The 25,663-nt window shown below is 37.4% G+C and overlaps 1 protein-coding gene across 2 annotated transcripts in view; it reads right to left on the bottom strand.

Moving 5' to 3' along the window:
- Positions 1-25,663, bottom strand: part of Cep83 (centrosomal protein 83) — a 106,515-nt gene that overhangs the window by 30,814 nt on the left and 50,038 nt on the right. Inside the window, exons 6-10 of one of the 2 annotated variants that reach the window (XM_055627917.1) lie at positions 20,009-20,260; positions 17,854-17,985; positions 13,336-13,450; positions 11,972-12,116; positions 11,714-11,863 (exon numbers count right to left, since the gene is read on the bottom strand). In XM_055627917.1, the coding sequence (XP_055483892.1) occupies positions 11,714-11,863; positions 11,972-12,116; positions 13,336-13,450; positions 17,854-17,985; positions 20,009-20,260 (794 nt within the window). The remainder of the gene's footprint in view (positions 1-11,713; positions 11,864-11,971; positions 12,117-13,335; positions 13,451-17,853; positions 17,986-20,008; positions 20,261-25,663) is intronic. The other variant, XM_055627918.1, reaches the window with a different exon arrangement.

The following is a 25,663-nucleotide window of genomic DNA, read 5'->3' as shown; positions in this document are numbered from 1 at the left end:
ATTTGAACTGGACTATGAAGGCAAAAATAAGTGTCTGAAACAAGAAAGAAACTAAATATATACTGTAGTTGAAGCATAAAGAAGAGCTGAACAAAAACATAATTAGGAGCACCTTCCTTTTGGAAACTACAGACTATATTCTATTGCTGTGAGAAGCACCATCACAAAACCAACTTGGGGAACAAAGAGTTTATTTTGGCTTACAGTGTATAGTCCATTTTCCAGGAAAGTCAGGTTAAGAACTCAAGGAACTAATGTAGAAGCCATGAGAATCATTGCTTACTAGTTTACTCTTCATGGCTTGCTCAGCCTGTTTGTTTGTTTGTTTCTTTATTATATTAATCACAGGTTATTTACTTTGTGTCCCAGCCATAGCCCCCTCCCTCATTCCCTCCCAACCCCTCCCTCCCTCCCTCATCTCCTCCCTGCCCCTCCCCCAGTCCACTAACAGGGGAGGACCTCCTCCCTTCCATCTGACCCTAGCTTCTCAGGTCTCCTCAGGACTCAGCCTGTTTCTTTAATAGCACCTAAGACCACTGGTTCAGGGTGCCACCACTCTACGAGTTGAGTCCACCAACATCACTCATTAATCAAGAAAATGGCCCCACAGGCTAGCACACACACATTCTAGTGAGGGCAGTTTCTCAATTGAGGTTCTTTCTTCTCAAATGATTTTAGTTTGTGTCAATTTGGGAGAGAGAGAGAGAAAAAAAAAACTAACCAGGACAAAAGGCAAATGGGCAGAGAAGCAGAGGGCTAACAGTTTCAGTACCTTCACTGACAATAAAACAAGTAAAGAACAAATAATTACATCTTTGAAGTGAATGGTCCTAAGAGATGACAAAGCTCAAGATATAAATGGGAACTGGGATACAGTAAATGATTTTTTTAAATGTCAATATCCACTTATGAGCAGCCAAAGATGGACAGATGTATGGGATGATAAAATATGTAAAAGAAAGCATGAGTGAGGATCAATAAACTTAAATATATAAACATGAATAGCTTAATAATACAGCCAATTGATGGCAGGGACAGGAAACAGGGACAGCTGGAGCAAGATTTCAAAGACTCCGTGACTGTTGAAAAATTATCTAGTAGAATATAAGTGGAAAAGGAAAAAGAATAGGGATAAATTAGATGCAACAAACATCAAGGGAAAAACCATTTTAACCAATAATGATCTGAAAACAAGAATAGACACCACTGCCAATTTCCCTGGCTGGTCCCTTGTTGAAGGAGAGAAAAAAAAAAAAAAAAAAAAAAAAAAAAGGAATACTTTCGACTTCAAGGAGTTGGAGGTTATATGACCTCTCAGAATTCAGTGAGATGCTTTAAAAGAAAATGTTGAATCATAAAATATTTTCTGGTAATAGAAGAAAAAGGCTGCACCAGACTGCTGTGAAAGGAAGAGCTCTGCTGGCTGTCAAGCTCAGTAGTGGAAGACCTAATGTTTGACTCCCAGCGGAGGGTGTGGGGGTAGAAAGCTGGAAGGTGGGGAAGGGGAGAGGAAAGAGTGATAAGAGGGTGGGCTGAGGGAAACCTGGAAGAGGTGAGGAGGGAGAGAAAGAACTTTAATAAGTGGGTGGTAAGAAATTAAGAAATGAAGGATAAGTTGGAGAATGATAAACTATAATTATACTTTAAATACAGTCATGTAAGTAGAAAGAGGAAATAGGATAGAGGTTCAAGTTACAACAGACAAGTCAGCCGCAGAAAAGTTGTTTGAAATCCCTTTCAACTGTGATGACCAGAGTCTAGGCTTCCTATGTTACACAGCTCATATGCTGTCTGAACTTTCAACAGGTTTTTACTGAGTGACTACAAATGCTGAACCTAGCTCCACCTGTTACAGAAATGTTAAAAATAAAGACAGAGGCCCCACTTTATCAGCCCAACAGTTCTGATAAGATGCTCTCTGGTGATGGAAGTTATCACCTGAAAGTTTCAGTTTGAAAAAGTACTAGCTTCATGTTGCTACTGAGCAACAGGAGACAGTATGACTGAGGAACTGAAATTTTAATTTAAATCATATTTAAATAGTTACGTGTTAATTTAAGCTCAGATTTAAACAGTCACATATTCAGTGGCAAAGGATCTTGCCTTCATATGATGTTAATGTCCTTTACCAAGGGATGACAAGCAAGAGAAAGAAGAAGCCTGTGATTTCTCTATTATCAAAAATTCCTACAACAGGTCTCTTCAGGACAGTGCCCAACATCTGCTTTCTGAAAACAAGCGTCCTGTCTCAAGTGCTAGAGACTGACTAGCCACTGCTTACTAAAAAAGAATTTCCTGAAAAGATAAGAGACCACTGAACCAAAGCTTACTAGAGAATCATGATACAATAATTGACACACATCAGGCAAAATAAGCAACTGGACTCTGCGCCCTTCAACTGCTACTCCAGACCCTTCACCTGGCGCACTTAACTCAGCAGTCCAAATCATGACGGAACCAGTTTAAATGTCCAATTATACTTCCTGATAAGATGACACACAACAAATCATTCTTCTCAAGATATAAATGGGAACTGGGATACAGTAAATGATTTTTTTTAAATGTCAATATCCACTTATGAGCAGCCAAATAAACAAGTAAATCTAAAGCAATGGTATCGGAATGGAGAAGACTAAGTTATGCAAAAGATAAGTTACTTTAAAAGATATCACTATAGGCAAGTATCTTAAATGTTTAAGACTCTTCCCTTGAATAGCTATTGCCTTAGTTTCGTCTATTCAGCTAATATTAAAACTCTCATCCTCTGTATCACTACAGAGACTAGGCACATATTCTGGCTTCGCCACAGTGCCTCATTCCACTTGACATACTGATAGGCCTCGAGAGGAATATATGAACCATACTCAAATCACTTTCCAGATTTTTCCTAACCTTAGCTGGCAAGTAACTGACCTTCTTTCATTTCAACATACAGTGCTTGCCTTACAGAAAGAGCAGTAGAAAATAAGCCAAAACAAAAACAAAAACAAAGAGAAAAGGAGGAAGGAGGAAAAAAAAAGAAGGAAATAACATCTATCTGCTCATAGTTTAGTTGTAGATCCAGGTGTCCAAGAAAAACAAACAGGCAAGCAAACAAAGAAATTAAAAAAAAAAAAAAAAAACAGTGCAAACCCTGTCCTTTCTACAAGTTATATCAGTTAACAAAGTCTCTTTAATTTCTTGTAATGGTTTGAGTTAGACTGTTGCTGTCATGGAAAGTTGACTGCACACTTAAACTTCTATAATTTTTACATGGTTCAATTTACAGGTAACTTAATAAACTTCACAAACTAAATAAATACATAGTCTGGCAGCCTTCTGTGATATTCAATGTGTGTGCGCACTTGTCTACACAGGTACATGCGGAGGGCAGACACTGACAGTAGGAGGTCTTCAATCACTTCTCCATCTTATTTTCTGAGGCAGGGTCTCTCACTGAACCACAAACTTGGTCTTTTGGCTAGACTGACTGGCCAGCCAATCCCTAGAACTACCTGTCTTTGCTCTCCAGCAACGGGGTTACAGGTATTCGCCGCCATGACTGAGTTTTTACATGAGTGCTATGCAACAAGCACTTTTTCCTCTGAGCCATCACCCCAACTGTAACAAAATAACTTCTGAAACAGTATTTTTTTACACTATGACAGATAAGTGGGGAATAAACCACTTAATGAAAACAAAACTAGACTCTAACTAGCAGTGTTCTCAAAGCAAAGACTCATGACCAAACCTTTGGCAGAGTACAGGGAATCATAAGAAAGAAGGGGAGTTAGTCTGATGAGGAAAGGATAGGAGCTCCACAAGGACCAAATATATCTGGGCACAGGGTCTTTTCTGAGACTGACATGCAACCAAGGACCATGTATGAATGTAACCTAGAACCTCTGCTCAGATGTAGCCTGTGGTAGCTCAGTAACGAATTGGTTTCCCATAGTGAGGGGAACAAGGACTATTTCTAACAGGAACTCAATGACTGGCTCTTTGGCCTCCCCACCCCCCAAGGGAGGAGCAGTCCTGTTAGGCCACAGAGGAGAGCTTTGCAGCCAGTCCTGAAGATACCTGATAAAACAGGATCAGATGAATGGGGAGGAGGTCCCCCCTATCAGTGGACTTGGCAAGGGGCATGGTGGAGATGAGGGAGCGGGATACGGCTGGGATACAGAGTTAATAAAATGTAACTGATAAGAAAAAAATAAAATTAAAAATAAAAAAAAGAAAACAAAACTAGTATATAGTAACAAACTATCTCTAAAGCACACACTAATGTCTAACAGATCAGCTACTTATCATATACTGCTTTCTTAAAATAATAATTTTTTATATTATTTATGCTTTTTCCTGTCAGGACCCATCTTTTCCCCCAGATGCTCTCTGACCTACCAGATTCTATAGATACAATTATAGTTATTTTAGTGAAAAATAAACATAGACTTGGTTGATGTGATTAAATTTATAAAACAGTAATTAAGATGTGGCATCAGTAATACAACATTCCAAAGGAAGAAAAATTATACAATCTTGAGAAGTGCTCCTTCTATCAGATATTATATAGTTATGGTGTCCTTATATAAAAATAAGTCTAAAGCCAATCACACATGATAAATGATGTGGAGAAACTAAAAAAGAATAAAAAAAGTTCTCAAAAGTGGCTAATGAAATAAAAAATGATTTATATTATTGACAACTTAAAATTAAAACTTGTTTGTATTTTATTAAATGTTCTAAAATAAAACAACAGGTCAAGTTCATTATTGTCTTTAAGTAATGACAGAATTCTGATATTTTATCACTATAGTTACAGAAGCTCAAAGCAGGAAAAGAAGGTGTGAATTCAAACAGAAAACATTCTAAATGGCCAAACTGTGAGACCATGATAGAACAAAATAACATATGCAGGTGCCTCCCTGGGGAAGGTAGAAACTAGAGTCTCAGAAACACTGTCCTGAATAGCTAAAAACTATAACTACCTAAATGCAAAAGATGAGCAGGACTAGCTCTCAAAATCTATCACAGATTATGATTTATGATTACAATCAGCCACTAACAATATACAAAAATCCTAATGACCCCCCACACGTCAGAGCAGTTCTGTACGTAATGTGGACTAAATAGCTTACCTCAAAACATCATCTACAACTTAATACAACTTTAAGTCATTTACCTTTACTCTTTCTAATTAGCTAAGTCACTAAGATTATTTGTTAATTTAGAAGGCAAATACAGAGATTGGCAGGTACTGAAAAGCAGATGCTCCAGCCTTGTATTATGCATGTTTTCTGGAAGAATAATTCAGAAAAGCACAAAGCCACACAAAACCGCACCCTTAGTGGTAACAGAAAATATCCAAACCTCAAAACAACTGTGAGTGAAGGGGAATACCAGCTCCTAACAACCCATCTTTCATGTCCTGTCTGCAACTGTCGATGCTCAGAACTCACCCATTAAAGTGAGGGGGTGGGGAAGCACAACTTATATTTTGTTCATTAAATAAGGCTAGACTCAAGCAGTGGTGGCTCAACCTATTAATCCCAGCACTCAGGAGTCAGAGGCTGGTGGATCTCTGTGAGTTTGAGGCCAGCCTGATCTCCAGAGAAAGTTCTAAGGCAGCCAGGGCTACACAGAGAAACCCTGTCTCAAAAATACAAAAAAGCCACAACAGAAATAAAACCCAAGGCTACATGTTGTATAAAAAACATTTTACAAAAAGAAAGTAATGGAAAAAAATTTTAGAAAAAGGACAAAAATGTGCCAGGCAAATGGAAGCAGTATGAAAAATGCATAGTAATGACATCAGATAATACAATAGTCAAGTAAACAATAAGAATGAGCATTTGTAATGCAAAAAAAAAAAACAAAAAAAAAACAAAAAAACAAACTGCTCATCAAAACATTACTTGTAAGCACATTCCAAATAGCACAACAACCACCTTTATGAAGCAGAACTACAATACAGGGAGTCAAAGACAGAACATGCTAATAATGAGACTCTATTATTAATTATTTCGTTAAGAGAGATCAAATGAAGAAATAAGAACAACACAGAAGATCTCAATTTCGCAAAACAAATCTTCATGGCTATATATGTGTGTGTGTATGTGTGTGTGCGCGCACACGTGTATAAAGCACACAAATATATTTATGTGTCAAATGTTAGCTAAATTGCAATGGTTCAAAACTCTAAAATTTTCAACTTTACAATGATGTGAAGGTTGCAGGTATTCAGTAGAAACTGTACCTCAAATTCTGAATTTTGATTTTTTTTTCCCCAAGCTAACAATATACACTATGACATGGTCCCACCAAGACAGCCAGTGGCAACACTGACCAGCCATTTAATGACTAAGGTAAACGATTGATTTTATAATACAGTATGGTGGTATGATAAAATAATATGGAAGGGGTTGATTACAGTATAACCCACACTGAAGAGCAACTGTACTCACTTAACTTTACAAATGGTTATCAGACCCACAAAAACTGACCATACACTACAGGCATCAGGCAAAGAGTTGAGCATTTTGTACAAATTTAGAGGCAGTCACTTTGAGGCTAATGCAAATGGCAGAATCTGCCTATAAAGGTAAATGCTGGGGCTGAAGAGATAGCTAAGTGGTTAAGGGCATTTGTGGGTCATGCAGAGGACCCACATTTGATTCCCAGTTGCAGGATGTATAACATCCTCTTCTGAGCTCTGAGGCACATACATGGTGCATTTATTCACATATATGCAGGCAAACACAAACACACAAGTGATTATCTCTTAACGTTCATATCCTCACGTGTTTCACTTGCCTAATCCGAGTGCTGGCCTTGACATGTCAGATCACAAATGAAATAATAATGTGTTGCAGAAAGTAAAAATATGCTCTGATCACAATACCATGAAACCCAAAATTAATAAAATAAAAAATAAGCAAGATGAAAAATGAAATTATTTTCTATTTAAGAATCAAAGGAAATCTCTCTTAAGGCATAAGATTCAAGGTCAGTTAAGTCAGCTATTTCTACTGTACCAGTGAATAATTAGAACATTTTAAAACAGCACTACTTTAAATAGTACTAAAGTCTTAGGCATAAAACTTTTTAAGAGCAGAATATGTTGCTGAAGTATAAAAGTAGAGTGACAGCAGCAGACAAAAGGGAGTGATGAAAGATATTCAAGGGTTGGAAGAATTAATATTATTAGGAAATAATTCTCAAATTAACCTACAAAGTAAATGCAATTCCAATAAAAATCTTAGCAATCAAGTTTTTTTCACAAATTTAAATTTTAATCGATTTTATGTATAGAACTTTTTGCCTGCGTGTATGTACATGCATCCTGTGAATGCTTGGTGCCTGAGAAAGTCAGGAGAGGTCAGTGGATCCCTTGACATGAGATTGAGTGGTTATGAGCCATCTGTAACGGAACCTGGGTCCTTTGCAAGAGTGACACATGCTCTTAGCTGCCATGCTGTCTCTACAGGCCTTAATGCTAATCTCTTAATCAGTGAAGACAATGTAGAAAACTCAACTAAGACTTAATCAGTGAAGATACAGTACAGACAACTCAACTAAAACTGGGACTGAAGTGAAGACATATACCATCCACATTCCTACTCAATGTTGCACTTGGTAACTGCCAGAGCAATTGGATAATCACTTGGGAGTCTAAGAATTGGTAAAGAAATAAACTTATCTTGACTTCTAAGTGAAGTAACTGAGAGTAAAATTAACTCAATTTAGTATGTAGACAGAATATAAAATTAACCTATAAAACTTTATTGTCTGTATAAACATTAACAGCTAGAAGCCAAAAACAAAAGAGAAAATACACTCAAAACAAGGATTAAATACTTAGAAAAATATTAACGCTTTAGAGAGAAGAAAAAAAAAAAAAAACAACTCAGGGGCCATCAAGGTAGCTTAGTCACTAAAGACGCATGTGCCACATGCTTTACAAAAAAGGCAAAAAACTGGTCCAGTAAGTGGGGAAGCATTTCTGTTCTCAGAAAAAACAACGCTAGAGACTTGCTTCTCTCTAAGCTAAATTAATGCAGTTGATTCAAGGAAGCTATAGAGTGGGAAATATCAATATGTTTCCTTTCTTGGACACCAACTGCACTGACAGGTCAGTCTAATAATTTGAAAATCTAGAGCTTTCTGAAGACTTGCAACTTGCAGAGGAAGATTCCAGTTGTAAATAATAGTTAATTGTGCGGCACCTCTTCCAACAGTAGTAGTCAAAGTCTCACTGCAGGTTCCGTTCTATCCCAGGAAGTACATTCACCACAGTGGTGAATATAATCCCTTGCCCAAATATAGGAAATCTGTACCTTAATTATTGACTGTTGCCTCTGATCCAAAAGGTACAAAGAAACAGGTAGTTAATGTTCCTTTTTTAAATGGAATCATTTCCAGGGAACTCTGTGCCCAGACTTTTAATTAAGTCTCTATTTTACATTTGTTCAACTTTTGGGAGACAGATAGTAAAGGCCAGAACATTTAAAAGCAGATGTCTAGATACAAGTTTGTGAGGTCCCTATAATCCTGGTACTCAGGAGACTGAGGCAAGAGGATCATGAGATCAAGAAACACACAGAAAGATTTTATCTTAAAAAAAAAAAAATAGATACAGGGCTGGAGAGATAGCTCGGCAGTTAAAGCATTAGAGAACACAGCTTCAATTCCCAGCACCTACATGGCAACTCATAACCATCTATAACTCTGGCTTTATGGGATAGAAAGCCTTCTTCTGACTTTCATAGGCACCAGGCACACACCCACAAACATATATACAGATAAAAACATAAAATAAAATAAAATCTTAAAAACAAACAAACAAACAAACAAAAAAAAAAACAACTTAAAAATTAAAGAGGCCAGAAAGCAGTGGATGGATATAGTTAATACACTTTTTAAAATTGAACTAAAAATTCTGTATCCAGCAAGAACAATTCTTCCAAAGGTTTATTTTATAATAAAGTTAATTTTTAATGTTAAAAAAAGGGAGAGAAAATTCCAAATAAAAGTGATGAAGTCTGTAGCCATACCTATGGGGGGGGGGGGGAGAGAATCAAGGGTGACCATTAAATTGGTAAAAGGAAAGCATACAAGATAGTAACTCAAATCCACACAAAAAGGAAGAAAAACAGCAATAACAGCAGATACAGGTGCAATTAAAAAAGCTACCTATTACTGTAATAATAATTTGTAACTATACTTACTAACGGCTTAAAGAGACTACCATTTTAAAATTAGTTTTAAAAATCTAATATTGTAGCATTAGCTTGTAACTCCATAGTTTGTTCTAGTTAATTTAAGAAACTGATTCCCTAGGGGGAAAAAAAAACATGTTTGGGGCTTAAGTAATTATGTAATGTGAACAACAGAAATGAGTGGGATAGAAATTAAAAAGAACAAAGTTTGTGTATGTCTTTGCAATTAAGATGATTTTTAAAAAACAACTAAATACAAAGAGGACAACACTGAAGGGAACATGGGGGTAAATAAAATTTCAAGAGAGAAAATTGCAAAATAACTGGTCCTTCTTTGATCAGTATTTTATAAATGTACACGTATTAAAAGTACCAATCAAAAGGCAGCCACTGATAGAACAGATAAACAATAAGATTCATCTAACTGCTGTCTACAAAGCACTCACTATAAATCCAAAGTATTGAAAAAGGAAAGCATGGGGAAATATACACCATGCAGACAATAAGCAGGCAAGAACCATGGCAAATAAACCAACACTGAACAAAACAGGCTAAACTTTATAAAGTTACAAGAGACGTGAGTGACATTATAAAATGAGAAGTTCAATACACTAAGAATATGTAACAATTAAGAACATTTGGATATGAACAGACCATCAAAGCCTAGAAAGCTGGGCTAAGGAGATGGCTGTCGTCCAATGCTTGCTGCACAAGCATAAAGCCCTGGTCTAGACCTCCAGCACCTCCTACAGCAGCACACACGGCAGCACACTCCTGCAGCTCCAGTGCTGGGAGGAAGACAGCAGATCCTAGAGCTCAGTGATGACCTGGCTGTCCAGCTCCAAGTTCACCGAGAACTTCGTCTTAAAAAATAAGGCGGACAGCAACGAAAGAAGATACCTCAATGTCAAATTGTAGCCACTCACATGTGCAAAATCTCACAGAATTAAAGGGACACTGTTCCAAAACAGCAGAAATTTCAATATTCTATTTTCAGCATGGGAATAATAGGCAGCTCCCTGAAAGGAACTAAATGTAATGCATTCGACTACTAACAGACTGAGATTTGTTTCCTATACCATTCCTATATACCCTCTCCAATAAAAACCAAAGCTCCTTAGAGAAATGGCTAATTATCGAACTGGTGCAAGGAAGGCCAAAGCAAAGTCAGGATCAGCAGTTCTCAACATGTGGGTCACGACCCCATTAGGGTCAAATGACCCTTGCACAGGAGTTGCCTAAGACCAACAGAAAACACAGTATTTATATTATGATTCATAACACTAACAAGATTATAGTTATGAAGTAGCAACAAAATTCATTTTATGGTTGGGGTCACCACAAAATGAGGAACTGCATTACATTAAGGTGTTACAGTATTAGGAAAGATGAGACCACAGTCTTGATCCTATGATTTTGATGATGCTAGAAACTAGGGAAATCCAGATGCAGAAACCCACAGCCAACATTAGGGAAAGCTTGGAGAATCCTACCAAAGATGGGGAGGAAAGATTTAGGGCCAAGGACACCAAAAGAAACCCCACAGAATCAACCAACTGGAGCCCATAAGGGCTCACAGAGACTGAACTGCCAACCAGGAAGCCTACATGGGACTGACCTTGGCCCTATGCATGTATGTTACAGCTGTATAGCCTGATCTTCTGGAACTCCTGAGGAGCTGTCTCTGACTCTGTTGCCTACCTCTGACCTTTTTCCCTAGTGGGTTGCCTTGTCTGGCCTTAATAGGAGAGGAGGGGCCTAGTCTTAAGTCTTACTGAAACTTGACATGCCATGGCTGGTTGATATCCATAGAGGCTGGCCCCTATGGATACTTCTGAAGAGAAGCAGAGGAGGAGTGAATTGGAGGGTAGGAGGGATAAGGGGATGGCTGGGAGGCAAGGAAGGAGGAGAAAAGGAGGCTAGGATGCAAAATAAATAAAATTTAAAAGTAATTAATTAATTAAAAAGAAAAAATAGAGACTTCCTCAGGAAGCAGGGAGAGCCTCTATTAATAAAATCAGAATTCATACTATAACATATTGCAGCTCATAGAAGAAAAGAATCTATGAGTCTACTGTGACTAAAATGATATTTATAAAAGGGAAAGCTCTCAGAATTCCAAATAATGTAGAAGAAATGATGAAAATACATAAGAAAATCACAGTTGGAAAAAGTAACAACTAGTAAGTCAAGAATGGTGAATGGACGCTAAAATTAGTAGAAGAACGTTTAATGAGACTATTTACACAGTCTCAAAATATGATGAAGCCTATGATTATTTATTAAAGAGTGAAAAATAATTTTAGTGGACTAAAGAAAAGCAAGTAAAATGGTAAAATCTAAATAAAGTGAATAGGTTTGATTTATTGTCTGATTTACTGAAATGCTAACTTCTTTGTCTTAATTGTAATACAATTAAAAAACTACATGAAGATCAGATGAAAGGTAGAGAGGAATTTTCTGTGCTACTTTTACAAAATTAAGTCCCCAAAACTATCTTAAAATAAAAAATTAACCTAATACTCTGAAGCTCCCTCCGGGCTGCCTCTTCTGCCATCTGTGAAGCCCGCAGTTTCTCTTCACACTGATCCTTTTCAGACTGCCTCCAGACATCGTGTTCCACTTTCATTTTCTCTAAGTCTGATAATCTGTTCTCAAGTTCGAGCCTAAAACAACAGATGATAATTATGTTAGAAGAACTACAATAAAGATGATATGAAAATACAATGTTTTCACAAAGAAATACAACACAAACTAAGGTACTAAGTACTTACTTTTCATCTTGTAATGCCATGAGCTTCTGGTAACCTTCTTCCTTGGCAGCTTGTACTTTACGTATTAATTCACGATCTTTTTCCACCAAGAGCACTTTATGATGGTCGAGAGTTGACTTGAGAATTTCATTGTCTGACTGCAATCCTAGTATATTTTTTGGGAGAACAATAAAGCTGTATCAATAGTAACATGAAAGTTTAAAACTAACAAGCATGTGAAACCCAGTAAAACAAAAGAACGTGAGAGTGTGTTGAACAGACATTCTTGAAGATCCTTACAGAACATCAGCTCATTAGAACGTTCCCATAATGCAATGAAACAAACTAAAACGCGGAGATTTATTTTATTATCATTTTTAAGCAAATATACAGCGATCACTCAGAAGGCTACAGACAGCTGTTCCTTTGACTCCTGGGAGATAGAGATCTGCTGAGAGGAACACCCAGAGGCTCACTGACTGACTGACTTTCTTTCTTTCTTTCTTTCTTATTCCTTATATTACACTTTATTCAGTTTGATGACTTTACTTCTTATAGGGGTCTGGAGCTGAAGCTCCAGGATATTCATAAACTAGATGGTAACAATAAATTAAAAAAAAAAAATCTGAATCCTTCAAAAAATAACCTAGCATTCTAGCAAATATGCTACATTTCTAACAAAAATATAAATAATAACATTTTCAAGGTTATTGAAAGAATTCTCAGATCATGGAATAAATATTTTAGAGATGAGTAACTACAGCAAAATTATATTTAACCTTTAAAAGTGCAATATAACAATAGATCCCAAACACTAAAATTTTAAAAAAAGCTCTCAACTCTGATAACATATAGAAATAGTCAAAACAATCATTAAAAAAAAATTAACTCATCCGGAAACAGAGGTCAACTCAATCTCAGCCAAAGGGTAGATTTTTAAAGTATTTAAGAAAGAAACTTAACCTCTGCGAAATCTTGCTGAGGCATTTTAAGACTAAAATGGAGCTATAAAGTAAGCCCACACTGAATAATGATTCAATAACTAACCTAGGATTTACAGCAAAAACAAGCAAACGAAAATTATGACTGGCATCTACCTCTTTACATTCTTTAGCTAATAACCAGATGATCTACAAGCACTTAAAATTATAAACACATGATGGACAAGCTCACATTTGCAATGTTTTTAATTCTCACAGTAATCAAGAATTATTGTATAAACATAAGAGTTCATTAAAGAAAGATTACAGAATGAACAAATCATTCAAAATAATAAAATGGTCCCTATATACTCTAAGATTAAAATTCTATTAGGTTGTTCTATTTTAATAATTTGAATTTAGACCTGAAAATAACAGAGAAAAACATGGGAAATTATATATTACCATCCAGTTCACTTTGGATCTTATTCCTTTCTCTTTCTAGCTCACTCTTAGCTCTTGCTGCCTCCAGTTTGATGTCAGTTATTTCTAGTTTGTTTGAATGTTTAAGCTCTTTCACCTGTTGGTCATTAGAAATTGAAATTATTATTGGGTCATTTTCTTATCATTCAGTACATACTTAAAAGTATAGGCAGAAATGAGAATAATCTGGTAGTACAGAGTTTAAGTACCTCCCAAGAAAGTACCCCAGGACCCAGAACAGCTCATCACTTGAGTCCAAACAAAAGTTATTCTTTTCCTAATAGAATTAAGGCATTTATTGACAAATACTTGGGTGGAGTCACCAGGGATTGACCTTGCCTTAAAAATCCTAACTGTGCACATCTAACATCTACTGATAATTCAGAACATTTCAGGCGGAAAAAATGTTAAAACTTTACTTTTAAAAAAGAAAAACCAGTTGGGCATAGTGGCACATGCCTCTAATTTTAATCAGTACTCAGGAGGCAGAGGTAGACATCTGGAAGTTCAGATCATCCAAGGCTACTTGAGTGGATCTAATTTCAGAAAACAAAAAGGTGGCAAAACCGGAAAGGCATTCTAAGTAGTAGGGTCAGCATATAAAAAGCTACTAGGAATAACGTCATCTAATCTGCTCTTTAAACAATGAGCAAATTAAAATAGAGCATAGGAAGAATTAAAAATCTGTGAGAGGATGGCAGGCAATAAAAGTTATTATTGTCATAGAGTTACTATTGCTATGATGAAACACCATGACCAAGAGGAAAGGGTTTATTTGGCTTACACTTTCACATCCTAGCCCATCATCAAGGAAGTCAGGACAGACTCTCAAACAAGGCAGAACCTGGAGGCAGACGCTGATACAGAGGCCAGAGGAGAGTGCTGCTTACTACTTTGCTGCTCATGACCTGCTGGGCCTGCTTTTCATAGAACCCAGGACCACCAGCCCAGGAATTGACACCTCCCACCAACTCTTAGATGACTTCAGCTTGTGTCAAGTTAATATAAAACTATCTGGCATACTGCTCAAAATAGCTGCTCGGCTATTTAAGGTAGAATAATTAATTTTGTTTACAAAGGTAACTATAATTTAAAAATGGGTTTGCCTAAGAAATAAAAGCAGCCAGATGGTGGTGGTGCATGCCTTTAATCCCAGCACTTGTGAGGCAGAGGAAGGACTTGTGAGTTCGAGGTAAGCCTAGTCTAGAGAGTGAGTTTCAGGACATCCAGAGAAACCCTTTCTTGGAAAAGAAAAAGAAAGAAAGAAAGAAGAAAGGAAGTCAGCTCACAGCAAAAGAATTAATAAAAGAAGCCAAAAAAGGACCAACTGAACTTGGAAAGTAAATAAAATGTGTTTACATATGTGTATACATGTAGAAGGGGATGAATACAAAGCATGTAAGTCCTTTATTACAAAATCTACTTCTTCTAAAGCCCCAGATGAATGTAAACAATTTTCAATACTTTCCATATAACTAATCTATTATGTATCATTTTTTTTTATAGTTTAAATATTCCTAGCAAATAATTCAGATCTAAGCACCCACATAAATAGCTGGACACGGCAAGATGCATTGGTACTTTAGAGCTGGGAGACAGGAACAGGTGATCCCTGGAGCTGGCTAGGGGCTGGCCAGTCTAGCTGAATCAGTGAGCTCCAGGACCTGATAAATAAGGGACGCAGTGATGCTAGAGAGGTAGCCTGGAGGGTATGAGCACCGGCTGCACGTCCAGAAGACCCTGGCCGAGGTCCGAGAACTCACATGCTCAACTGTCTATAACTCTAGTCCTAGGAAATCTGATGGCCTCTTCTGACCTCTGTAGGCATCAGGCACACATGCTGTGCACAGACATACATAGAAGCAAAACACCCATATGCAGAAAAATTATTTTCAAAAAAATTAATTCTTTAAAAAACTAATCATAAAATGTAATAAACAAGAACTTAGAAAAGACACCTTAATATTGAACCCTAGGCTCTCCACACACATGTGCACATACACCACAAAGATGAACACACACACAAGGGCCAGGTACGGGTTTACTTATGCTGTTGTTTATAAATATATAGATCTTAAGTTTGGTGCCATACTTAAAATAATGAATTTACTTACAGAACTGGTAATTATTAAATTTCTAAGATGTGTTTTACATCTAAACTATAAAAACTCTAAGAGCAATATTGAAAACATGAAAATGAGTAATGAAGAACTAGTTTAATGAGTAAACTGTTTGCCTTACAAGCATGAAGACCAGAGTGCAGGTCCCCAGGACCTCAGAAATAAAAATTGTGTGGCATGGCAGTAATTCCAGAGCTGGGGAGGCAGAGATAGACAGATGTCTAGGAGACAGTGTCAGGAGACTAGACAAATCAGCAGCAGCTAGGAAGCTTGTCTCAGAAGATAAGGTGGACAACAAGTGAGGATGACACCTGACCATCATGACCTGTCCTCCATACTCTAACATGCACAAAAATGACAAGGTCAAATCCTGTAATTTCTTATATCCCTAATTTGGAAGCTAATGCTTCCAAACACCTAAGAAACCTAGAAAGCTAACTTTCAAGAGCTCTATGGCCTCGTTAGCCTCTCTCCCAAGCTAAAGCACTGTCTATTGAGACAGTGTTTGCCAGTCTGTCCTTTATATTGTGGTTTGTTCTACACTTGACACCATAGAAGCAAATATTCAGATACCTGTACTAAAACAGAATTTTAAATAGCAGTATCAGGCATTTAATAAATGCTCAAAATCTGTTAATGTACACAAATCTATGAACATAAAATGAGAGAGGGCTGGTGTCTGTGGCTACTTCAGTTATGAGCACCCACATGACGGTTCATAACTTCCCGTAACTCCACATCCAGGGAATCCAAATTCTCTTTCTGACATCCATAGGCACAAGGCACAAATATGATACATATACATACATGCAGACAAACATCCATACATCTAAAACAAGTAAACCTTAAATGTTTAAAAACAAAGCAAAAACCTGAGAAAACACTATACAGGACCAATACAGTTTTTTTTAAAAAAAGGTGTTATGCCAGAAGCACTGGCTATAAAGTTCATAGAGATAATACTTAAATTCTGGCTTTTTCTAAATTAGGAGATGGTACAACTTCCTTTACTTAGCTAAATAATCACAATTCTGAGGGATGATTTTCTATAACTAACTTAGATTTTTTAAGACTGAAAAACCCCATGGAGCAACTGAATGTTCCTCACTGGATGTGAACTATCACTAAAGACATCCTCTTCAGGCCATCTATGATAATACCTTTAATCTGAGCCACTGATACTGGCATAGCCTTGTTCTAAGGCCTAACATTTACAAATTTAAATAACTTAGTTAAACATACCCCCAGGTGTTTCTTTGCATTGCAAACAGCCATTTGCTAGGATTGCAAAATGTTGATGAAAATTTCAAGTTGTAAAGAAAACTGTGACACACATTAGAAATATTTTAAAAAGCATCCTTCCTGCAATCCTTTTACATATAAAATTTCTGAGAAACTTGCTTTGTCTAGAGTTGAAGATGTATTGAATACTGCATTTACATGCAAACTACTTCAAGTATGCCTTAAAAAACATGCGAGCACATAGAAATAATACCAAAATGCTGTTTTCCTTCAGTGGAATAAGAGACTCCATTTATTCTCTAACTTGCAAAAAGGAAGAACAATAGTGAAGGGAGTATGTACAGAACACAGAAGAGAAGGTCAGTACACAGGTGAGCCACAGGACTAGGGGAAAAAAAAAAAAAAAGCCCCACCTCCACACACATTGAAAGAGGTAGAAGCCACCAGCAAAGCCGTGCGCGTCCCATGTCCTATTGCTACATTTACAGTTCCAGTTATTTCGGGAACCCAGTCGATACTTAAATATTATAAAGGACTTGAAGAAAAGCTTAAGAATTTCCTATATCCTGAATTTATGGTGTTTTATATGTTTTGATTGGAGGGGGGATGTTGAAATTTTGCTAAATTTTTATCACTGTAGATATTTCATCAATATCTGCTGACCTGAATCATGAAAAAACAAACAAACAAACAAAAAACAGAACAGAACAGGTTAGGAAAACAAAGAATAAGGCAGAAGAGGGAAAATACTATTTTACTATTTTGAAGACAAGGAAGGCAGGCCTTATGTAGGTTGTAACCACAGAAAGGAAAGAAGCAAGACATGTAAATATGTGAGGGATGTTCATGGCAGGCACAAGCACCTGTGAGAGCAAACTTTTTCAAAGAAAGTTAGTGAGAGAGGAGTGAAGAGATTAGGAAGGGAAATGGATGCTAATGGCCAAAGAAGAACTAAAGAAGCCAGGTCCTACAGAGCTCCACATGGGTAGAGAAAACAAAAACCAGTTAGAAACCTATCACAGTTAAAACATAAAATGATAGGATAAAAAAAAAGTCAGTAAGAGACAAATTCAAACAGCAAACTTTTGTATCACAGCAATTTCAAGCTCTCTAGATGAAGCACAGTACAGCAACTCACTTCACTGGTCAGCGCACTTATTTCTCGGTCAGCTTTATGCAATTTGCTGAGTAAACAAGTGTTTTGTTCATCGCTTGATTGTAGCTCTTTTTCTAAGCGTTCAGCCTGTAGCTTAGCTGACTGCTTTTCAGCCTTCAAGACAAAAGATTTTAAAATTTATCCATAATACCTCACATTATATTAAAAATGAGCATTATTTAAATAAAATGTATGTATAATCAAACACAGAATATAATTATTCAGAACTTAAGCAACACTAACATGTTCCAAAGCAAGCTTTCTCAAACTGACCTGTAAAATTCAAATCCACTTCTTTTAGGAGAGAAGTATTCACAGTACTCATCGGATATCTCAATAACATTTTTAGACATTCTAGCTCACAACAGTTATGAAAAAGCATTTTAGAAGGCAGCAAAGAGGAGGCTAATAAGTCCCAGAAAGTGGGTAAAGGAGCTTGCTGACAGGCCTGATGAGGTCACCTGAGTCAGATCCCCAGGACCTAAGTGGTGGAAGGCAAGGACCAACCCCCATTAGCTATCCTCTGACTGCCACACATGTGCGGTGACACACAGGCACTCACACACAAGTAATAATAAATATTGTATCTCATTTATTCATAAAATAATTGAAAATCTATAATCAATGGAGAAATTTTTTTCCAAATGAAGAGATAAAGACAAAATCTAAAAGTTCTCAACTGTCCTGGAGGCCTTCTGAAGTACAGCAAAGAAGCCTCTGACCCTACCCCACAATTAAGATTCTTACTCAAGTCTCTAAAGCGGCAGAAATTTCCTCAAAGTGATATTCAAAGTACTCTTACAAAAGAGGAAAAACTAAAAACATTTCTACTGAAGATAAATAACATAAGTGTACTTGGAAAAAAATAAAATCATTTAAACATTTCTACTCAACATAAATAACATGAGAATGCTTTTTGCACTTAGAGGATAAACCTCAGGTTTGTAAATTCTACACATGTTTACTGTCCTAAATAAGGAAGGACTGTACTCAGCATACAACTCAGAGAACTACTACTTTCTTCAAATATTCTTTGTGTACAACAACAACCAAGAAATGCTGGAGAAAATATTTGCTGTCATGTATTTATTTCATTTTATTTGACAAATGATAAAAATTTCTCTTCTGAAAAATGTCACAAATGAGCCATCTGTCTTTTGTCATCATTCAACTGATCCTGAAAATAATCACTCTAGATGTCCTTGGTCAAAATTCACATTGGAACCATACACTATATTCAACTGCAAATAACCCTCTTACTCTATAACTGTGCAAATATATTAAGGACTGCAAAATGATAACTTAAACTATCTCAGTGTAAATTGGCTTATGTCTAAGGTCCAATAATGCTGACAAATTTAATTCTGGAAATCAACTAGTACTGACAAAAACTTCACCCTCCCCCGACCCAAAAAAGTGACTTCTACGCTTCCAAAGTTACTAACACATTCCATGTACAAGCTGATAGCCCACCATTATTTCATATTTTGACACCTCGGGTTTTTTTGTATTGTTTTTTGTTTTTTTGAGACAGGGTTTCTCTGTGTAGCCTTGGTTGTCCTAGACAACCAAGAGGTATAAGCATATGTGAACACGATGGAACCAAGTTTTTGTAAGTTATTCCTCCAGAAGTCCCAGGGTGGCTCAGGAAGCACTGTTCTTTCTCTAATGAACTCAGGGAAATAATTCCATAAGGATTTGTATGCATTGGTAAGTAGCTAACTTTATCACCTTGGCTGGAAGCTGTTGTAAGCTATGTGTAATATATTATGTCTGCTCAAATAGGATTTATGATTTTAAGATTAGAAATCCTTGTATAAGGAATTTATGATTGCAAAATAATTACTGTTTTCAGATGGCTGTAGTCTTAAAATTTGGGGGGAAATGCTCTGTGACATTTTAAAACTTAAGTCATTTCCCTTAGATGAAGTCTCCCAAAGAACGAACATCCCGTCATAAATGTAGTGGCACAGCCACTGCTGACAAATCAAAACCGTTCTTCACATGCGCACTTGGGAGCACACAAACGTCGGCATGACATCAGCAAGCACGTATTCATGTTCTAAAAACCAAAAGCGTGTCAAGTGCACTTTTAAAATGCATGCCATACTCTACCGGGAAGCAATTAAAACCTTACCTCCAAGGATCTGAGTGTAGCCTGCATCTCAGCCAACTGCCTCACCTGTATTCTTTGGACATTTTCTACCTGAGCACCAGAATTCTCTTTCTCAGCCCTTAATTCTGCTACTTCAGTCTCTAAACCTTTCAGTTTTTGAAGCAAATGGGTTTTTTCTCGAACAAGTTGCTCCACTCGTTTGCTGTCTCTTGTGGGATCAACACTAAGCAGCTGGTTATGTAGTTCCTCTTTATCCTTCTCCAGTCGTGCAACCTAACAATTTGAGAGGAAGCATACAAGCTCTAAATTATTGAATTTTCAGTCATGAACATGCTTTACAAGTCAGTAAATTAAAATTGAAAATTGCACAACATGAAAGCTCAGGTGCGGAAATGAAGTAAAAAGGAAAAAACTCTAAAATGTCACGTTCTTCACTCTGTACTCAGCATGACTCAATTTTAAGGGCAAGAAGGGTGTCCTATTTTCCCTCTCTCCTCCCAGTGTATAGCACAGGGCTTAATCAGTTGCTGACTAAAATTCAAAATTGTAAATACTACTATAAAATAATTATTTAAAATAATAAACTTCACAAGCTCATGACAGGAATTCATGCAAGGCCAATTCAATGACCACTCCTAAATTTCTCCTTGCATGACAGTTACTTCTTTGGCTATGTGTAGGCTAATAAATCATCTGTTTGAAAGCAACTAATTCACACAAAATCTGAATAAATAAATACAAATGCAGTCAATAAACTTTGAAAATGATGGCCAAACTTATTAAAGTCCTAACTGTAATTATAGCCCAGGTCTTATTTCTCATGTTCACTATTCCAGGGTATATTACAGTCACTGAGGAACTCAAAGAGGCAAGACAGAAGTAGAAGTCTTTTTCATAACAACTTTTCCTTGCCAGGTACCACATGCCTCCAAATTGAGTGGGCTCTAAGTGGTTTCTTAGCACCTGAAGCATTTCGGAAGCCCCTTGCTGCTGAAGATTAAGAGACCAAGCACTGAGAATAGAACCTCAACCCCTTTGGTGACCCTCCTAGATTTTTATAACTTATCATCACATCTACTGTTAACTCTTATTTCCTTTTTCATTTTAATTTTTATTTTCTTCTGTGTGGTTTCAGGTATTGAACCCAGGGCCTTGACCAAAATACATCAGTGTTCTACACTGAGGTACAAATCTAGCTTTGTCAGCAATTCTCTATTTCCTCTTCTATATTGGGGTTACCCTTATTATTCAATTGAATCACTATAAATACAAGACAAATGGCTGTATCTAGCCAAAATGAACACTAAAGGCTCAATCTAAGTCAAAAGGATTCTAAAGGAAATCTCTGGGACATAAAGAAAGCTGGTAGAGCTCTCAATGAAGCAAAAACTATGAGGCTTCCCACAGCCTGTTTCCTCATCTTCAAATTGCCAAGGGAGGCTCTCTCTCTGATCTTATTCAGCACTACAATTTAGGGATTTTAAGTTTGACTCTGTACATGATGGATATAAAAGATATTACCAGGGCATAAAGATGGAGATACTCTGCATGTAAACATATTTTTTCCAGAAAATAAAACTCATCCATAAAGGTAAACATTCAAAGTCCAAGTAAGGGCTCAGTGATGTATGACTCCCTTAGTCTGCACAAGACCCCACCAGCACTGTGCCCTTTTCCCCGCAAATACACAGAAAAGAGCACAACTAATTCCTCTCTCTCCTGTTCCGTCCCCCATCTTCTATGTAGAACAATTCTCCCTCAGGTTTGTTCTTGGGCTACATTTATTCTTCATTTTTTTTTCTTTCTTCAACTAACTATATGACTTTGAATTAAGTCACATTATTTTTAACTTTTTAAGAATTTCATACATAAACACATTGTTAGTTACATCATTTTCATTCCTCCTTATCTCCTCTCCAACTCCTGTGGTCTCCCTTATCCTCTCTCAAACTCATGACCTCCTTTTCTAATTATTGTTTCTATGAAAATTGTAGGTATACAGACACATACACACATACCCTACTGAGTCCAGACACTGCTGCCCATATGAACATGTTTGCAGGACTGACCACTTAGAATTGGGAACTTACCAGAGGTCTACTATATCTGGAGAAAACAGATTCTCTCTGCTTCAGCAGCCACTGACTGCTTACGGTTCATTTAAAGGGTGGAACCTTGAGAAAGTTTCCCACATCTACTCTGGCATGTTGAGTGGTATAGTGTTATGCAGGGAAGCTATTGTTGGGAGTTCATGGATGCAGCACCCCTGATATGTCTAGAAGACACTTTCTCACAGCAATTGTCCTGGTTCTGCCTCTTACAACTTTTCCGGCCCCTTTTCTATGATGTTCTGTGAGCTTTAGGTACAGACTGTGCTGTAGATGTTCCAACCAGGGCTGTGCACCCTAGTTACATACTCTACATTTTGACCAGTTTTGATTTCTGAAGCATCCTCCATCTCCTACAGAAGAAGCTTCTTTGATGAAGGATTAGAGACATACTTCGCCATGGGCCTAAAAATAGGTATTTAGAATAGTTGAAAGCTACCTTAATTTAGAAAGATATCAGTAGTAGGGTCCCCTCTAGGGTCTATAATCTTTCCATGGGGTCTTGGCTGGGCTTACAGAACCAGGCATGTGTTTGCCCATATTAAGAGGCCGTCAAGTCCAATTAGACAACTGCTGGTTTCCCCAGGATGTAAGTGGCACTATTGCACTGTTGTGGTATCCTGCCAGGCCAGAGATTATTGTGGTTCACAGGTTTTACAGCTGAGTAGGACTGTTGATTACTTTTATCCCTTGTCAGCTTGCAGAGCACCTTAAAATACCATGAGAGTTAGTCCTCAGGGAAGAGCCTTCCAGGTCAGTTCCCGCCTGATTCCTCAAGGCCTGTGACAAAAACATGTGGTGTCTTCAGCAATGGGGCCCTCCTTTCAAGATCTAGAAGGCAATCAAGGGCAATGGTGCTAGCCTATATTGCTTTAGGTTTTCTTGGACACCCTGGTAAGTCATTATTTTTATCCCAGCTTCAGTTTAAATGAAGGGCTTGGGCTAGGTAATTTTTAGTAATTTATTGATTTGTATTTTATATACATTGGTGTTCTGCCTGTATGTATAACTGTGTGAGGGTGTTGGATCCCCTAGGAAAGAAGTTACGGTTGTGAGCTGCTATGTGGGTCCTAGGAATTGAACCCAGTGACCTTAACCACTGAATCATCTCTCTAGCCCAACACTGGGTTGTTTTTAAGATTCTGTTTAACATTAGTATAAGATAACTCAAACACATGTTTTGTTTGGACAGTAGTGGGGCCTGAACACAGGAACATGAACTTGGTAAAGTAGCACTTTATCACTAAGCTACACCCTCAGCTGCAAAGTTTTCATATGCTATTTTTAGTGGTCAGGCAGCTCATCTAGATGAGGACGAGGAACAACAGAGGTTTAGAGACAACGGTGCCCTCAAGCAGGATACAAAGTCAGCAGTGCTTTTGCAGTGCCCATTTTAAATACAAGACCACACAGCTAATACTTGAGAGGCCCCTGTATGCCACTAGCAATGGTAGCTGAAGCAATGACAACAAGTGACAGTCAAGATTAGATTCTGTATCTATAATTCCTCAACCAGAATTCACTATCAAAAGCCCTTCCTACCCAAACTGGTGATCACTGTTTTCTAGTTACTAAACTCATGAATCATTTGCATAGTAGATACTAAGTACTTTGCATCCAGCACTATTTGGGTAGTAAAGATATGTACAGCTCAGCAGAGATGCAACACAAAACCTGTGCAGCTGAGGAGATTATTATATTCAATCACTGCCATAGCAACACCCCTGGCTCATTCATCTGAGCACAGATTTTGGACACATCCTCAGCTCTTCCTTTTTCTTCCTCTTTTAATCAGATTCACATGTCATTTTCCTTGATGTCCTTCATTTGTTTTGATCTTACTTCTTCCTCTCAATTTCCAAAGGTCTTTCTCTAATTTCTCTTCTTTGACATCTATTCAAATCTGCCTGTACTGCAGTTACATTCACATTTACTTTATTCTCTTCTAGAATAAAAACTTGCCTGACAGGTAAGACAATGTTTGGTATTAACCAATTTTGCTTTTCTAAAAGGTTAAGTAGAAGAAATGGACAGAAGCATGTCAGGGATTACCAAGAGTAGCTGGCTTCTTTTTCAAAGGACAATAGTATCACTCCAATTCTGGAGGCACACATAAGAAAAGGCAGTGTACCTAACTGCTCTATCCATCTTTGTTTTTATTGCTTTTACGGTGTGGCACAGAGAGACAGGTAAGCAAACAGGCTCTACAATCAAGCACTTAGGTTATGATTGTCAGTATTTTAAAGCTACTTCTATATATCCTTGTGGCTTTTAAGAATGTTGTCACTCTTACCTCTCTGTAAACAATGTCCTTCTAATTCTTGTTTCATTTGTTTGAAACAAGATCATACTATATAGGCCAGGACGAGAGGGGGTTTCTTTGTGTAGCTCTGGCTGTCCTGGACTCGCTTTGTAGACCAGGCCGGCCTTGAACTCATAGAGATCCGACTATCTCTGCCTCTATGAGTCCTGGGACTACAGGTAAGCACTATTGCACCCAGCTAAATATTTTCTTTCTTAATTATGTGTATAGGTATGTGTCTGTGTGTGGGTATGTGCATTGGAATACAGGTGCTGGTCCACAAAGGCCAAAAGAAGGTGTCAAGTCCCATGGAGCTGGAGTCACAGGCAGTAGTGATCCACCTAATATGGTTCCTGGGGACCAGACTCAGGTTTTTTTATAAGAGCAGTACACTCTTACTTACTGAGCCCAGCCTCTCCCCTCAAACTCTTAATCACCCTGACTCAGCCTCCTTTGTGATTATAAGCATGTATCATCATGCCCAGCTTAGTGTTTTTTAAATAAAATCCTTTATTGTCAGATAACAATATAGTATCTGTCATTTCAGTGTTGGCATCGATTGCTATCTAGTTTTAGAACTTTCTTGGTTTTGATATGAGACAAATAATTTTCAATTGAATCTTGAAAACAGTCTAGAAATGGTCTTTTAGTTTGCTTCTTAAGAAGTTACGGTTGCAAGGAAAGTGTAGGCACCTCCCTATCACTGCAACATGGTAATGCTTGCACTACACCATCCGCCTCTGATGAAAGGCAAGCAGGTAATGGCAGAGCATCTCACCACTGCCTGGCACCCTGCATCGCCATCCACAGCACGAAGCCAGAGTGTGGGAGTACCTTACTACTCAGAGGAACTATCGTTGCATTAGGATGATGTTGGTCCTATAGGATGATTGAGAAAGCACTACTATACTTTCTGGTAAATACTATAGGACTGGCATAGATCTTCCTTAAATATAAAATCAATTCTTAGCTGCCAGTTGTTTTCCACTGGATGCCAGACCCTGAATTTATTTTTTTAGGGCTAAGTCCTTTGACTTCCTTTATAATTTTTTTTTTTAAATCTTTGTCCTGGGATACAGTTAATATGTTTTCAAATATTTCATCTTTTCAAGTCTCACTTGCATACCCATTAGAACCAGAAGAGCATTTAGTCTACAGCTGACTCAATGTCTCATGCATTACGGGATTTTCCATCCTGGTTGGCTGATGTAAAGATAAATTTGGACCAGTTCCATGTGAGGTCGAGGTATTGTTTCCTGTGAGCCA

This window comes from Psammomys obesus, unplaced genomic scaffold, assembly GCF_907164565.1.
Source record: "Psammomys obesus unplaced genomic scaffold, mPsaObe1.curated_primary_1811, whole genome shotgun sequence".
Taxonomy (NCBI): Eukaryota; Metazoa; Chordata; class Mammalia; order Rodentia; family Muridae; genus Psammomys; species Psammomys obesus.
Note: the sequence above shows the minus strand (reverse complement) of the source record. Positions and strands in the feature narration are given on the sequence as shown.